This window comes from Nomascus leucogenys, chromosome 7b (genome assembly GCF_006542625.1).
Source record: "Nomascus leucogenys isolate Asia chromosome 7b, Asia_NLE_v1, whole genome shotgun sequence".
Lineage (NCBI taxonomy): Eukaryota > Metazoa > Chordata > Mammalia > Primates > Hylobatidae > Nomascus > Nomascus leucogenys.
The window spans coordinates 47,141,582-47,158,952 of record NC_044387.1 but is presented as its reverse complement, the minus strand read 5'-3'; the positions used below and the strand labels follow the sequence as shown (position 1 = coordinate 47,158,952).

The 17,371-nt window shown below is 52.9% G+C and overlaps 1 protein-coding gene across 5 annotated transcripts in view; it reads right to left on the bottom strand.

Moving 5' to 3' along the window:
* CLTCL1 (clathrin heavy chain like 1) overlaps window positions 1-17,371 on the bottom strand; it is a 111,959-nt gene that overhangs the window by 2,354 nt on the left and 92,234 nt on the right. For 2 of the 5 annotated variants that reach the window (XM_030815870.1, XM_030815872.1), the window contains 6 exons: window positions 14,889-15,056; window positions 14,666-14,815; window positions 9,465-9,596; window positions 5,844-5,954; window positions 5,419-5,589; window positions 1,572-1,793 (listed from right to left, as the gene is read on the bottom strand). In XM_030815870.1, coding sequence (XP_030671730.1) covers window positions 1,572-1,793; window positions 5,419-5,589; window positions 5,844-5,954; window positions 9,465-9,596; window positions 14,666-14,815; window positions 14,889-15,056 — 954 coding nt within the window. Of the gene's footprint in view, window positions 1-1,571; window positions 1,794-5,418; window positions 5,590-5,843; window positions 6,089-9,464; window positions 9,597-14,665; window positions 14,816-14,888; window positions 15,057-17,371 lie in introns of those variants that run through there. The other 3 variants (XM_030815871.1, XM_030815874.1, XM_030815873.1) reach the window with 3 other exon arrangements.

Below are 17,371 nucleotides of genomic sequence, written 5' to 3'. Positions count from 1 at the left end.
CAGGCGCCTCATCTGCCCCAGCAGGAATAGGTGGGTGGCAGCAGAGAAGGTGCTGCAGCAGCCACCACTTCCCAGGGCCAGTGGAGTCTGGGAACCCTGGGCCAAGGCTGTGCAGCCACAGTGTGGACCAACGCGATAGTGGCTAACTCCATCATCCACAACAGAAAGGGAATGTGTGCCTCAAAGTCCTGGGGGATCCCCACAATAGCACTTTGACCCCCACAGCAATGACATCCCTAGGGCCTGGTGAGCCTGAGTTCCTCTGACACTAACCCACGGGCCTCTACTGCCAGGAAGAGATTCAAGCACTTTCTTCTTTCCTTGTGCTGGTTCTCAGAACAGACTACTTTCAGGAAAGACACCCAAGGGATGGGAAAACCCGCTCATCATGGTGACAGCAGCTTCCACAGGCACGCACCAGACACTGCACACCACACACTACATACCACAAACCACATACCACACATGCCGCCTGTAGGGAGCTGCCATCCACTGTGGTTGGGGAAACAGGGCCCTTGTCAATCCAACCAGTCCATGTCCCCTGGCAGCCCACGCATCTCAGGCCACGTGGCCAGGGCTGTCCCTTCCTCCCCACCCCTTGAGAGTCATCAGGGAGTCTCACTCAGGCGTGCTGTGCAGATGGGATGGGGTCACACTGTCCTACAGGAAGGCAATGGCCTTGAATGGCCTCTGGGATGGCCTTTATCAGGGGCTGGGAAGCCCCCTGGAGGCTCTGCAGGCGGCAGGCAGCCCTCCAGGCTAAAGCTGGCAGCATGAGCCGGCCTTCCTGTTTCCTTCCTACCTCCCACTCACCTGGGAGGCCCCTCCCTTCCCTTGCTCCACTGAGTGATGCTTCAGCATGAGTGCCTTCTGAGGGTCTCCATCTGGCTTGAAGGTTAGATAGGCAAGTAGATGCTACTGGAAGTGGCTTTTCCAGTGTTAGAAACAACAAACTGTACCAGATGACACTGCTGACACAGGTCTCTGGACAGTGGCTAAAGCTAGATCCCAGCAGGGATTCCTAGGACTTCAACACCCAGGGAGAGTTTTACAATCAGGTACTGTCACTTCAATGAGGCAGAGAGTCATCCTCCCTATAGCTGTTAGAAGGATTCAGTGCATCTGTGAATACTCCTACTATGTGTTCAGCAAAAGCCAGCTGCCACCAACCGTATGCTAACAGCTGCACCCCCAGATGCCACTGGGAGCTCCTCAGGGAGCTGGGATTGCCAGCCACCTCACTGTCACCCTGATGAAGTCCAGGGCTGGGGATGAGCATGCCTGTTGTGCTCCCAGCAGTGTGCACACTGGGACAGCTGCCCAGCCGGAGTCTGCAGGAGGGCTGCTGCCGGTGGGCACTCCCCATAATGATTTTCTGGAGGGGCTTAATGTTGGGCAGAAAACCACTTGAGCATGATGGAAAGCAGCCACTCCTGAAGGCAGCCAGGGCTGGCTGGGGAATCTGGGTTGGCCTCAAAGGGGCCCACCCTTAAGACCTGTGGCCAGAGTCACTGACAGGGGTGGGTCGTGCCACACAGGGGCCAAGGAGCTGCAGCCGGCCCGGCACCTACCTTGCTCAGGTACTCCCTCATCACCTGGATGAAGTAGGGCATGGCCAAGTCCACGAGGTTGTGCCTCCAAGCCAGCTCAAGCACCATGTCTGGGCGAAGCAGGTCATAGCAGGTGAAAAGAGAGGCTGCGAAGCACTCCCTCTTGCCTTCCTCCAGGAACCACTGCAGCAACTTCTGGGCCAGCTCAGCATCCCGCGACTCTGCGGCATGCTGCATGGCATCCTGCAGCCAAGGCAAATGCTTGCTTGGGCATCCTGCAGGCAGAGGCCTTGTGCCTGTAGCAGCTGGGCCGGAGGGCAGGGAGTGGCACTAGGCTCCACCAAGGCCTTCCTGCGCTGTGGTGCAAGTCTGGACCCATGGCTGAGCCATTCCCTATGCCCTGCTGCCCACTGGTGAAACGCAGATACCACCTCCGGGGGTAGAGGGGACAGGTGGCTCACAGAGGCGCAGGTGCCCTGGGAGACAGGAACTCTGGCCCCGAAGGCAGAGGGTGTGCACAGGCTGCTCTGAGGAAGGCACTGATGGGGGTTTGGGGGTTGCGGGGGTGCTGCAGAGGTGCAGCACTCAGGTCCATGAAGCGTGTGACACCAGGGGAGCAGTTAGGAGGGGTACGGCTACTGCTCTAGAAACAGCAATGTGCTTTTCTTTCAAGTGGCTCAAAAACCTCTAACTGCTGTTTTCATCCTTGCAAATGTATTTGTCTAAGACAGTATCATTGACAAAATAACACCTGCACCTGACCAGTCCTGAGGAAGCCTGCACTTTCTGTGGCCATTCTCTATTTTCTAGCTCCACAGCAGTCGCTGGATCACCTGATTCCCTCGATGGCAGGGGCTATTAGTACCCCTTTCAGAGACCAGGAACCTGAGACCCAGATGTAGTCACTTGCCCAGGGCCACTCCACCTGGAGTTGGCCATGACCCACTGACTGTGACCTGTGCTTTCCAGGGATACCCTGTGGCGATCCCAGCTCCGCATGCCTGCCATCGCCTGCAGCACACACCTCTGAGTTCCATTTGGGAGACCCCTGAGGACGCCCAGTGCCCACATCTGCATGGACCCGATGTGCTGAGCCGGCTCTGGAAAGAAGTCTCTTCTGCTGGCATGCTGCCCACCGAGCGCTGCCTCCTGCCCCACACTGTTCCTACAAAGGCACCAGGATTCTCACCCTTGGGTGAGAGCTCCAGGTGCCTTTGGATCTCTGCTTTGAGGACCTGTGATGCCCGCTCATCTGTCTCCCTGCCGTGCCCTCTACCAGCCCAGCCTACCCTTGCTGACTTGTCTTCCACATGTGCCTAAAGTGGGCCCTGCTCTGTTCCTCCTCTGTGGGCCTTGGGGACTGTCTCACTGGCTTCCCAGAGGACTTCCAGTAGAAGCAGCCCCCAGGAAGCTCCCAGTCAGTGTCCTGCTCTTGTGGCCTGGAGCCCAGCTCGAGTCAGGCTCTCCCACACCCTCCTCTCTCATCACCTCCCTGGCCCATGCCACTCTCAGGGCGGCTTGATCCTGGTCCCCGTCCCTGTGTCCAGCTCTCCAGTCTACACCTGTACTTCCGCAGGCCCCCGCTCTTCACTGGTGTGTGTAGGAGGACCCCACTGACCGAGCTTTCATTTAAATCCTACTTCTGTCATCTGGAAATACATTTTTCTGTTGCTAGCTGGCTTCACCCTCAGTGGACACGCTGTGACCTGGCCACCCCTCCAGGAAGACTCCAGGAGGCTTCAGCTCTGGCCTCAGGGCAGGCTCCTCCAGTGGCAGTGCTGACCTTGGGAGGTCTGGGGAGCTGCCTGTGCATTGGGGCTTGTGGACCCCATCCCTGCCTCTACCTCCTATACATAGCACCATACCCTAAGCTGTGACAACCAAACATTCCCTGGGGCCACAGTCACTCCTGGCTGACAGCCACTGTTCTGGGGGAAGCGTGCTCGGCCACTTTCTTTTTTTTGTTTGTTTTACTTGAGACGGAGTCTTGCTCTGTCGCTCAGGTTGGAGTGCAGTGGCGTGATGTCTGCTCACTGCAAGCTCTGCCTCCCGGGTTCATGCCATTCTCCTGCCTCAGCCTCCTGAGTGGCTGGGACTACAGGATCCTGCCACCACGCCCGGCTAATTTTTTTGTATTTTTAGTAGAGATGGGGTTTCACCGTGTTAGCCAGGATGACCTCGATCTCCTGACCCTGTGATCCGCCCGCCTCGGCCAAAGTGCTGGGATTACAGGCGTGAGCCACCGCGCCCGGCCCTGTGCTCGGCCACTTTCTATCTGTGGCTTTGTCCTCTGGACTCTCTTCTGGGCCCACGTGGCTCGGAGTGGGTGGCTGGCAAGGCCAGTGGGCCTCTGGCAGCACTGACGGCCCTGCTCACTCATCACTGCCTGAGTGTTGAGGAGGCTGTGTGTTTAAGCCCCTGACAGGGACCACATGGGTAGGACAGAGTGGCTGTGATCAGCCAGCCAAGGGCAGCCTTCCCTCAGGTGCATCTGAGCCCAGCTGCCTCCTCCCAGCAGCCAGGTCCAGAGACCTCCAGGTGTGGTCTCAGAGCCTCAGCAGATTTTCCTCTCCATTCCCTCTGCAGGGGCCCTGTGGGCACCTAAGGAAGGACCACAACCACTGTCACCAAGGGCTAGGAGATGTCACGGAACAGTCCAAAACACTGGAGGTGACAACTTAGGGTGAAACTCAATGCAACACTGATGCAGGGATCACAGGCCTCCACGGAGTCTGAGCCAACAGCCACAGCCCAGGAGCCATGAGTATGAGGCCCCTGTGCTGGACAGGAAGTGGCAGGTGTCCATGTGTCCTGTGAAGATACTCAGGAATGCGGAAGGCCAACTCCATAAGTAACACCCTCAGGTCAAGTCCAGAGTCTCTGGGGACAAGGAGCCGTTGGGAATTGGCTCAGCTGCGTCACACAGCACCGACAAGGGCCCTCTTGTACAACTCCGCCTCACCCCTGCGGGGAGATGTCCAGGCCAAGCAGAGGATGTTAATGCCTTCAGGGTCTTGGGGGTCCCTCCAGGCAGCCCAACCTGTCTAGCAGATGCCCAGATCCCGGTCTGAGAATGATACTAAGAAACCTCTCACCAGCAGAAAAAACACACTGTTTCTTTTTCCTCTCAAGTGATCCTCCCACCTCAGCCTCTAAAGCAGCTGGGACTACAGGTGCACATGACCGTACCCAGCTTTGAAACAAATGTTTTGAATGTGATTTATTTATTTTTTTCCTTTTATTTTTTTCCGAGACAGAGTCTCACTCTGTCACCCAGGATGGAGTGGAGTGGCGCGATCTCTGCTCACTGCAACCTCCGCCTCCTGGGTTCAAGTGATTCTCCTGTCTCAGACTCCCAAGTAGCTGGGATTGCAGGAGTGCACCACTACACTCGGCTAAATTTTGTATTTTCAGTAGAGATAGGGTTTCACCATATTGGCCAGGCTGGTCTTGAACTCCTGACCTCAAATGATCTGCCCACCTCGGCCTCCCAAAGTGCTGGGATTACGGGTAAGTTCCCAAATCTTGATAGGAAGTAAAGTAGGTGCCAAGAAGTGAATCTTGCCACACTGTGTTTTGGTAGAGTGAAACTCACACATAACTGCTGCGAAAAGAATCAACTCCATAAAACTCTACAAGTCTTTCAATCTAAACAGTTTTTAAGGGGTGCTAGCTCACTCCCAATTCTTACCCTATGTTCTAAATATGGTCTCCCATTAATACTAATCCCCCCACCCACCATTAGGATCCCCTGGTGAAGCTCAGAGCCAGGTCTCAGGAACAAGAGGGAAGGGGTGTGACCCCCAAAGCCATCAGGAAGCACACCAAGGCAGGAAGGTGGGAGGAAACAGGAGCCCAGGCCACCAACCTTGTAGAGATGATCCTTCTTGCAGAGCTCCACGCTCTGGGCCCACCAGTTATTGCCCTTGTACAGATAGGCTGCAATGCGCCTGAACTCCATCAGCTGATGCTTCTCCAGCCGCTGAGCCAGGCTGATGTTGTCAAAGTTGTCATAGGCATCGATAGATGCCCTTAAGCCCTAGGAAGACAGCCTTTCTGTGAGGGACGGGACACTGTGACATGGGCTGCCTACACATGGAGCAGGCACCTTGTGTTACTTGATGGCTGTTGCTATCAGCACAGCCTTAGAAAGGCCCCTACCCATATATCCACTGGTGTCCTGTGGGGCCTGCACACCCTCCTGTGCAAAGGCAGCCTGCTTTGAGAACAGAATGGCAGTTGCAGGGGAGGAGCCCAGCCCACCCAGGACACGGCTCCCTCCTGCACACCCACCTGATAGTCCTCCTCCTCTGTCAGCAGGTGGTTGAGTGCCTCATTCACACTCTTGTTGTTGTGGCTCTGGACTGACCGCAGGTAAGGCTTCACCAGGGACAGCTGACCTGCCTGACAAGTTGGGGGAACCGTCAAGGCACTTGGCCAAGCTTGTTATGGGGACACTAGGCAGGGGCACAGGTGGGCACGTGTGTGCCATCCATTTGAGTGGTCCAGCTCTGGAGCCAAGGGCACCTTCTGGACACCTAGAACCAAAAGACCTATACTCACACAAAGAGGACTGTCTGGGCGATTCAGTGGATGCCAATGTCACCACAGACATTCACACCTTAGAGACACTGGGGTTTGGTTCCAGACCACCACAATAAAGTGAATATTGCAATAAAATGAGTCGTATTAATTAATGTTTATACTATGTTGTAGCCTGTTAAGTGTGTCTACAAAAACAGAGTACACACCTTAATTAAAAATATTTTAGTGCTAAAGAATGCTATCAATCATCTAAGCCTTCAGTGAGTTGTAATCTTTTTGCTGGGGAAGGTCTTGCCTCAATGTTGATGGCTGCTGATTCATCCAAGTGGTGGCTGTTGAAGGCTGGAGAGGCTGTGGCAATTTTTCTTTTTTTTTTTTTTTTGAGATAGAGTCTTGCTCTGTCGCCCACACTGGAGTGCAGTGCCGTGATCTCGGCTCACTGCATCCTCTGCCTCCCAGGTTCAAGCAATCAATTCTCCTGCCTCAGCCTCCCGAGTAGCTGGGACCAGGCGCCTGCCATCACACCTGGCTAATTTTTGTATTTTTAGTAGAGATGGGGTTTCACCATATTGGCCAGGCTGGTCTCGAACTCCTGACCTTGTGATCCACCCACCTCGGCCTCCCAAATGTTGGGATTACAGGTGTGAGCCACTGCGCCCGGCCCCTTTTTTTCTGAGACAGAGTTTTGCTCTTTCACTCAGGCTAGAGTGAAGTGGTCCGATCTCAGCTCACTGCAACCTCTGCCCACCAGGTCCAAGCGATTCTCCTGCCTCAGCCTCCCAAGTAGCTGGGATTATAGATGCCCACCACCATGCCCAGCTAATTTTTGTATTTTTAGTAGACACAGGGTGTCGCCATGTTGGCCAAGCTGGTCTTGAACTCCTGAACTCAGGTGATCTGCCCACCTCTGCCTGCCAAAGTGCTAGGATTACAGGCGTGAGCCACTGTGCCCAGCCAGCAATTTCTTTCTTTCCTTCTTTTTTTTGGGGGGGAGATGGAGTCTCGCTCTGTCGCCCAGGCTGGAGTGCAGTGGCGCAATCTTGGCTCACTGCAATCTCTGCCTCCTGGGTTCAAGCGATTCTCCTGCCTCGGCCTCCTGAGTATCTGGGATTACAGGTGCGCGCCCACCACGCCTGGCTAATTTTTGTATTTTTAGTAGAGACAGAGTTTCACCACATTGGTCAGGTTGGTCTCGACCTCCTGACCTCATGATCCACACGCCTCAGCCTCCCAAAGCGCTGGGATTACAGGCGTGAGCCACTGCGCTCGGCTGGCAAAATTTCTTAAAATAAGACATCAATGAGGTTTGCCTCACTGACTGACTCTTCCCTTTATGTAAGACCACTCTGGACTTGTGTTGCATAAAACAAAATCAACAAAACAAACGAAAAGACTGCTGTGCAGCATGCAATGCTCTTTGATAACACTGTACTCACAGTAGAACATTTTTCAAAATTGGTCTCAGTCCTCTCCAACCTTGCTGCCGCTTTATCAACTAGGTTTATGCACTATTCTAAATCCCTTGTAGTCATTTCAACAATGTTCACAGCATCTGCCCCAGGAGTAGATTCTATCTTAAGAAACCACTTTCTTTGCTCATCCCTAAGAAGCAGCTCCTCATCTGTTCAAGTTGGATCCTAAGATTGCAGCAATTCAGCCCCTTCTTCAGGCTCCACTTCTAATTCTAGTTCTCCTGCTGTTTCCCCCACATCTGCAGTGACTTTCTCCACTGAAGTCCTGAACCCCCAAAGTCATCCATGAGGGTTGGAATCCACTTCTTCCAAATTCCTGTTAATATATGGATATTTTCCATATATACTGGTGTCTTTACTTATTTCCAACTTCTTATTGATACGTGATAGTTGTGCATATTTATTGGGCATATGTAATATTTTGATACATATACACATGTGGAATGATCAAATCAGGGTAATTAGGATGTCCATCACCTCAAGCATTTATCATTTCTTTGTGTTGGGAACATTTCAAATCTTCTCCTTTAGCTATTTTGAAATGCACAATAATTTATTATTTTTTTTGAGATGGAGTCTCTCTCTCTGTTGCCCAGGCTAGAGTGCTGTGGTGATCTCGGCTCACTGCAACCTCCTGGGTTCAAACGATTCTCCTGCCTCAGCCTCCCAAGTAGCTGGGACTACAGGTGCCTGTCACCACGTCTGGCTAATTTTTGTATTTTTAGTAGAGACAGGGTTTCACCACGTTGGCCAGGCTAGTCTTGAACTCCTGACCTCGGGTGATCTGCCTGCCTTGGTCATCTACCCACCTTGGCCTCCCAAAGTGTTGGGATTACAGGCATAAGCCACCATTCCCGGCCATTAATTAGCCTAATTTCAATGTTGTTGTGTCTCAGGGAATAGGGAGGCCCAAGGAAAGGAAGAGGGACCAGGGCACAGCCAGTCAGCGGAGCAGTCAGAACACCTACAACATTTATCCATTAAGTTTCCCTTCTTATAGGGGCATGATTTGTGGCATCCCAAAACAATTACAACAGTAACATCAAAGATTGCTGGTTGTGTGCATTGGCTCAAGCCTATAATCCCAGCACTGGAGGAGGCCAAGGTGGGAAGATTGCTTGAGGCCAGGAGTTCAAGATTGCAGTGAGCTATGACCATGCCACTGCACTCCCACCTGGGCAACAGAGCAAGACTGTCTCAAAAAAAGAGAATAGATCACTGATCACAGATCACCATAGCATACATAATGACAAAATTTGAAATATTGTGAGAAATCCTATAATGTGACACAGAGACACGAAGTGAGCACATGCTGTTGGAAAAATGGTGCTGATCGACTTTCTCAATGCAGGGTTACAAACCTCCAGTCTTTTTTTTGTTTGTTTTCTTTTGAGACAGAGTCTCACACTGTCACCCAGGCTGGAGTGCAGTGGCACGATCTTGGCTCACTGCTAGCTCCGCCTCCCGGGTTCACGCCATTCTCCTGCTTCAGCCTCCCGAGTAGCTGGGACTACAGGTGCCCGCCACCATGCCCAGCTAATTTTTGTAGTTTTAGTAGAGACAGGGTTTCACTGTTAGCCAGGGTGGTCTCGATCTCCTGACCTCGTGATCCGCCTGCCTCGGCCTCCCAAAGTGCTGGGATTACAGGCGTGAGCCTCCGCACTCGGCCACAAACCTCTAATCTTTTAAAAAACACAGATTTTGAGAAGCACAATAAAATGAAGCATGATACGGGAGGTATTCCTGTATCTGAAACCTAAAACAGTTTGATACACTGGTGAATCTTCAAGTCAGCTGGGATTCATTTCAAAAACTCTTTATAAAGGTGCTATCATTCAGATGACTTTGTTAGAGCTAGCCCAATACACTCTTCTATCTGGGGTTTTGGCTGACTCACCTTTGAAAAGAAACTGACTGTCCGGGTGTGGTCCAGCCGGGGTGACAGCACCAGCAGCAGGTCATTGATGAGCAGTGGTTTGTAATCCAAATAGAACTGCAGGGCTCTGTAACAGAGCTCGACGTTGGCAACCTGTGGTGAGCAAAGCTGAGGGTCAGTCCCTGCCCCTGTCTCCACATATCCCAGGGCTCCTTCCAGTTTTTGCTCAAATGGTACTTTACTACTGAGGCCTGCCACGACTACCCCCTATAACACTCAATGGCCTGTGAAGGTGCCTCCTCCCATCCCTGAGGTATTTTGTCCCCCAGCACTGACACACCGAGCATTTTCCTTAAGAGGCCAGCCTCAGGGTTTCCTGTCTCAACCCAGCACCTACACCAGTATCTGATGCAGGGTCCACAATCACCCAGTATCTGCTGAATGAATGAATGAAGTGTAATCAGCCAGAATGAAGCCCCACAGCAAAACCAAACAACACAGTATGTTTCCATCCAAGCAAGATTACCCCAGCCTTCGCGGCCTCAGCCTGAGCCATAACCAAGTGGACAGCATGTCCTGTGACATCACCAGAGCTTTTGAGCTGAAACACTGTGGTGCTCAGACCCTAGGTGAAACCTGAAGGCCTGCCCACGCAGAGAGTGGACCACTCTGGGTGGACCCTGTGCCTGTGCTCCTGGGTCTCAAGATTTGGCCAGGCTGCTGTGTCTCTTAGCACTTTCCCTACTGGTCTGCCACCATTCTCTTGCTGGGCGATGTCATTTTTTTTTTGAGACAGAGTCTCGCTCTGTCACCCAGGCTGGAGTGCTGTGGCACGATCTCGGCTCACTGCAAGGTCCGCCTCCCGGGTTCATGCCATTCTCCTGCCTCAGCCTCCTGAGTAGCTGGGACTACAGGTGCCCACCACCACGCCTGGCTAATTTTTTGTATTTTTAGTAGAGACGGGGTTTCACCGTGTTAGCCAGGATGGTCTCGATCTCCTGACCTCGTGATCTGCCCACCTCAGCCTCCCAAAGTGCTGGGATTACAGGCGTGAGCCACTGCGCCCGGGATCCACCCGCCTTGGCCTCCCAAAGTGCTGGGATTACAGGTGTGAGCCACCGCGCCTGGCCCTGGCGATGTCATTTGGTGGCTTGCTGACTGTGGCATCGATGTCCAGGGCCTGGACACAGCTCTGTTCAGGGAGCATGCAAGCCAGATGGGCATGAACCAAGCCAGTGGTGATGAATATGTCTGCGTGAGTGTGAGGGTCCCAGGGTGTGCACAGGGCACAGCTGGAGCTAAAGCCATGCTGGGATCCCAGGGTAATCACCATTGGAGCCTCCAGCACTGCTGGGTTTGGGTGACTTGGCAAAAATGTGGGGCCCGATGGGGTCTTCTGACTAAAAGGGGTCTAATGGACCCACTATGGCTTACTGACCACTTCAGCGTGTCTTCTTTCTCCTTCTTTTTCCCTTTTGCGCTAGAGCACTCACTGTTACCAGAGATTCTGACCCAGACAGGCAGCAGGGTCCCTAGTACCCGCCACCATGGATGCAGAACAGAACGGTGACCTGGCCCCATCACAAAGCTTCACCTACGGCACTGGTGGGCCCCCAGACTCTGCCACAGGCCACTGTGGGTCCGCTCATATTGGAGCTCTAGGACCTGTCAGCCTTCCAGGCTGGCCCTTTACCCAGCAGCAGCAGGCCCAGGACATGGGGACCTCAACTAGACATTGAAGAAGCAGAGGGCAGTCAGGATGTAATGTGGGGCTGAAGAGAAGGGTAGGGACTCAAGTTCATCTTCTGTGGCGAATCACCTTCTCAAAGCCCCACCTGCTTCCCCACCAACCACAAGCCTCCTCAGGCCTCCCGTGAAGGAGAGGAACCATCCAAGGACAAGCCTATTTCACTGAAGCTCTTGCAGGCATCATGCAAGTGGAGAGACTTGAAGTGGGGCACCAGCAGTCCTAGCTTCCCTTGTGGGACACCTGGTACCATGTGCACTCTTGGCCCTTTCAACAGGTCCATGCAGCATGGCCGGAATGCCGTTTAAGGTGGAGTACAACTGCCATGTTCCTACCCAGTTCCTCTGGTGCTGAGGCCTGCGGGGACACACATCTCTGTTGGGCTAAGCTGCTGGGATCTGGAGCCCTCTGCACTACAGGAGAAATAGAGCAGGGGGCCCCTCTGGAGCGTCCTCCAGATCCAAGCTGAAAGACAGGATGAGGTGAGTCCACCAGCCACGTGCCAGGACATGGAGCACTAGCAGGCCTGTGCCCACTAGCACGGTCAGCAAGGACAGCCAGCGCCCCAGAAAACATGGTAGTATCCCTGTTTTATAGAAGGGAAAACTGAAGGCCGGGTGTGGTGGCTCACGCCTGTAATCCCAGCACTTTGGGAGGCCACGGCGGGAGAATTGTGTCTAGAATTTATTCCTTCTGGTGGGTTCTTGGTCTCACTGACTTCAAGAATGAAGCCGCTGGGAGGGGGGAGGGACAGCATTAGGAGATACACCTAATGCTAAATGACGAGTTAATGGGTGCAGGAAATCAACATGGCACATGGATACATATGTAACAAACCTGCACATTGTGCACATGTACCCTAAAACCCTAAAGTATAATAAAAAAAAAAAAAAAAAAGAATGAAGCCGCAGACCCTCGCAGTGAGTGTTACAGCTCTTAAAGATGTTGTGTCCAGAGTTTGTTCCTTCAGATGTTCAGAGGTGTGAGTTTCTTCCTTCTGGTGGGTTCGTGACCTGGCTGACTTCACAAGTGAAGCCCCAGACCTTCGCAGTGAGTGTTACAGCTCTTAAATGTAGTGCAGACTCAATGAGTGAGCAGCAGCAAGATTGATTGTGAAGAGCAAAAGAACAAAGCTTCTACAGTCTGGAAAATGACCCCAGGAGGTTGCCGCTACTGGCTCGGGTGGCCAGCTTTTATTCCCTTATTTGGCCCCGCTCACATCCTGCTGATTGGTCCATTTTACAGACAGCTAACTGGTCCATTTTACAGAGTGCTGATTGCTCCATTTTACAGAGTGCTGATTGGTATGTTTTTACAGAGTGCTGATTGGCGCATTTACAATCCTTTAGCTAGACACAGAGTGCTGACTGGTGTACTTACAATCCTTTAGCTAGACACAAAAGTTCTCCAAGTCCCCACCCTACCCAGGAAGTCCAGCTGACTTCACCTCTCAAGATCACCTGAGGTCAGGAGTTTGAGACCAGCCTGCCCAACATGGTGAAACCCTGTATCTATTAAAAATACAAAAATGAGCCAGGCATGGTGGCGGGCACCTGTAATCCCAGCTACTCTGGAGGCTGTGGCAGGAGAATCGCTTGAGGCTGGGAGGCGGAGGTTGCAGTGAGCCAAGATCACGCCACTGCACTCCAGCCTGAGTGACAGAGACTCCGTTTCAAAAAAAAAATAGTAAAACAAAAAAAGAAGAGAAAACTGAAGCTGAGATTCCGTCACAAGCTCCGGGGTAGCTGGCTGGCGTGCTGTGCTGCATGACCTGAAAGAAGTGCCTATCGGATGCCAGGCACCTGCCATGGACCACTTGGTTGGGAGGAAACAGGATGTCCATTGTATGGATGGGATAACAAGGTTCACAGTGGTGAAACCCCTAGCCCACATGGAGAGAGACAGTGAATGGCTGAGCTGGGGTGCCCCCCTGTCTGAGTTAGCAAGCCCCCCTGCTCAGGCTGCTGCTGGCCCAGCCCTATGGCTAAGTGGATTCCTGCTATCGTGTGCCCCAAATATAGATTGGATGTCGTACATCTGATTGGACCCCTGCACTGGCGAGTATCCTCCTGCCCCCTTCACACCTGAGCTGACAGTGTCTGTCTCCCAAACGGCAGGGTGTAGTAGAAGCATCATGAGTCACACAAGGAACTGGACTCAGCCATCAGCCCTGCAGGCACCAGATGAGAGATGCTGCTCTCCCACACAGCAAGTCTCAGCTGTCCTGCTATTATTTTATATGCCACTAAGAAACAAAAGCATGGCCACTTCCACTATGGCTCAGCGATTTTTAAAAACACCCTTATATCAGAGGAGTTACAATGTGAATAAAATACACACAGGATTGATCAAGTATGGATTTTCCAGCACACAGACAAATCTACAAGGCAGCAGCCACGTGTGCCAGGCCACAGTTAAGGTATGACCTGGCCGCACTCCCTCCAGCAACCTGCAGACTCTGCTCAGGGTGGGACGCCCCATCAAAGGCCCCCACCTTCACGTACCACCATGCCCAGTAACATGGATGTCCTCCAACAAGAAGCTTGGGCTTGTGGCCTGGTGCTCAATACTGGGGTCTTTCAAATAGTTCCCAGGAAAGGCAGGGGCTAAAGGCCTCACCCGGCAGCACATGTGCCACTCACGCCCACCCTCAGTAGCTGCATGTGGAAAAGAAGGTGCATGAGCGAGGCCACAGCTCACTGCTGTGCCACTCCAGTCACAAGCGGACTGTGACAAGTTAGTTACCCAAAGACCATGGCACAAAGCGCAGATACCCAATGCAAAGGGATGTGGGCTGAGGATAAAGAATTCCAGCCCCTTCACCAAACTCACATACAGAGCTGGAGAGGGGTGGGTGCTGAGGCTGAACTCTCTAAGAGACCAGAAACAAAATAACAAAGGCTCACTTGACCATGGCACCCAAACCTGACACCACCCAGTGGTGGTGTGGCTGATGGCAGAGGAACTCGGGTCCTGGTTTAGCCCAGTCAGGCTACAGGATGGAGGCCCACTCTTAGACAGGTAAGGCCGCTGGTGCTGGGGAGAGACATGAACTAAAAGAAAAAAAAAAAGGTCCGATGGTGAAAAATAACCACAGGAAGTGGGGGTGGGAGCCCTGAGCTGACAGGGCAGAAGGAAGAACGAACTGAGGCCTGGCCATGAGGGTGTGGTATGGTGGGAGAGGCAGGCAGGCAGGGCCACAGGGCCACAGGGACACGGCTGCATGCTGGCCTGACCCCGCCCACAGCTCAGTTGTGCATCGCTAGATGGGTCACCTGCCCTTCTTAAGTGTCAGTTCCCTTCAAAGATGGCATTACTACCATCTGCCCAGAGGGTGGTGGACTCATACAAGTGAACGCATACACAGCATGGGGGCATGCTGGCACTCATTCCACTCCCACCTGCCCATTCCCCTGCACCCAGAATAGGGCCTGGCAGAGGCTGGCAGGAGCCAGTGCTCTGTATCCCCTCTTACCTTGGTAATGATGTCCTTGAACTGACCCTCCTTCCAGGCCTCAGTGGGGTGGCTCATCATGGTGAGCACAGCATTGTCATACTCCTCGTACTTGTCATAGAGGAACACCAGCTCAGCCCACAGATGTGCCTGCTCTGCAGCCCTCAGCACCTGGACAAGGAGGCCAGGGTTGGCTTGTGCTGCACGTGGCCACGGCTGCCAGACCGCAAGGAGCACACGGTACCTTTGGGATGTTGACATGGGACCAGAAAAGCTCCAGATGCTCCAGCATCTTCTGTGGCTTGAATTTGGAGTAGAGGATGGCTAGCTCTGTGAACATGCCCATGTGGGCCCGCTCCAGACCCAGGGCCGCCTCCAACAGCGAGATCAGCTCCTCAACGTAGCCACGATCCTAGCAGACCAACAGCCACACATGGGACAGAGTGATTGCATGCCTCCTGCAGCCACCCTCCAGCCCATGCCCATGCCGCAGGGACTGTGCTTGTGACTGGGAATGATCCCCAGGAGGCCGAGGAGGCACGTGTGAGGAAAACATGTATACATACTGTGCTACAGATCATGCCATTTACTTAGCAACTTATTGGATCATCTGACAATTACCAGTGGCACACTGCACTACAATTTTCAAGTTTAGTAAGTGCAAATTAGTATTGCCAATTTTATTTAAAGAATTAGAAAAAAAATAGGAAGTGGGTGGTAACAGGGTCTGGGAATGATTTGTTTTAATCCCTTGCTACAGCTCATTACTGAGATCCTGGCTCCAACAAGCCTTCAACTCCACTCACAATGCCACACGGCTGTTGTTTCACTGTGTCCCTAATTATGATGGCCAGCCCCTTGCATTCAGCCCCACACGCCTCGGACACTCTCCCTGGACAAGACCAGATGTCTGGTTACAGCCTCCTCAGCATGCAGAAACCCTGGAGAAACACCCAGCCATGTGACCCTTTCCCTTTACTCTAACAACCACAGCCCTGGGAGAGTCCAACCTAGAGGACTGCCTCACACCTCGTTTTCCCAAGGAGGACACCCTTCTGTGCCCCCTCCACTCTCAGACTAACCTCATTTCCCAGTGGCACACTTGTCTGCTGGCAGCATCTGCACCCCCAAATCAGCTACAGACACGGCGCCTGTGCTCCTGTCTGGAACCTGCCCAGCCTGCAGCTCCATCCCACCTGCTTGCCTACCAAGGCCACCGCTCCGGTGACTCCTCAATTCTGCCTTATCTTCACTCTCCACAGCTGGGTTCAGCAAGCATCCTGCTAATCCTCCTATCCTAAACACCCTCTTGACCCAATGTCTCTGCTAGCTACCATCCCATTTTTTCTACTTCCTTTTGCAGCAAAAACTCCTCAAAACAACCGTTCCCATTCCTCTCCCTGTTCTCTCCAGCCACTATCAGGCTGAGTCTCCCCCAAGCTCCAGGTCACGAGCAGCCCCCTGGCCCTGCCTTCCTGCTGTCTGCTCAGCAGCAGGCCCTGGCTCTGCTGACCGGTCCCTCCTCTCTGGTGCATCCAGGGGCCAGCACACTCTCTGGGTTTTCTTCCCACTGTACTGGCTGCTCCTGCTCTCCTCCTCAGCCCACCCCTGTTGGGCAGTCTGGTCTTTTCACCTACACTCATCCCCAGGAGACTACAGGCAAACATAGATGGATGTGGATCACCTATATGTCAGCAACTCCAGGTTCACTGCTCTAGCTAGGCTCCTCCTCTGTGGAGCTCCAGATCTGTCTCCAGCTGCCTACATGATGCTCCCACCTGAACATCCAGCGGGCAGCTCAAGGCTTAGCACCATGTGTCCAAAAAGTAATTCTTGTCCTTCCCTCCCACGCTGCACCTTCAGTCTTCCCCTCATCCACTGGTGATAACTCCGTTATTTCTACTTGTTCAAGCCAAAACCAAACGGAGTTATCCTTGGCTTTTCTCTCTCACTCCACATCAGTGCATTAGCATATCAAGGTGGCTGCTCATTCAAAGCACACACCCAATCCTGATGGCCTGATCACCTCTCGCCCTGTCACCACCACCCGAGTCAGAGTCACTGTCCCTTCTCGCCTAGACTACTGCAACAGCCTCTAGCTGCTCTCCTGGCTGCTGTCCCTACTCCTCAAGTATGTGGTCTCAGCACATGAGCCACCATGATCGTTTTACCCCCGACAGCCCTGCACCCATCCCAAGTACAGCCCGTGACCTTCCTAACGGCCTGAGATCTGGCCCTCCATCAGCCTCTCTGCCCCATCTCTGGCCCCTTCCTTGAATACACAGCACACTCCTGCCTCAGGACTTTGCCTGGCCACTGACCCTTCCCTCAAATGTTTCCATGACCAAATCCTTCCATTTCTTCAGTTCTTTGCTCAAATGTCACCCCCTCAATTGCTGCTACCTTGACCGCCCCTTTGTGAAACTCCATCCAGGCACTCCCATGCCCTCAAACCGGCTCCATTTTCCTCTATAACTGATCACCTTCAAACACACTATATAATTATTCATTAGGTTTGTTGCTTGCCTGCCAACCTTGCTGAATGCCAATTCAATTAAATAGAAGCTTTTCTGTTTTGTTCACTGACACAATTATTGAGAATAATACCTAGCACACAGTAGGTACTCAAAGATTTGCTGACTAGATTGTTCTTTTGTCAGCCCGGTACTGCTTGATTACCCTCCCTGCTGGCTTTCCAGTTCATTTCTCAGGCGCCTCTCTGGGGGT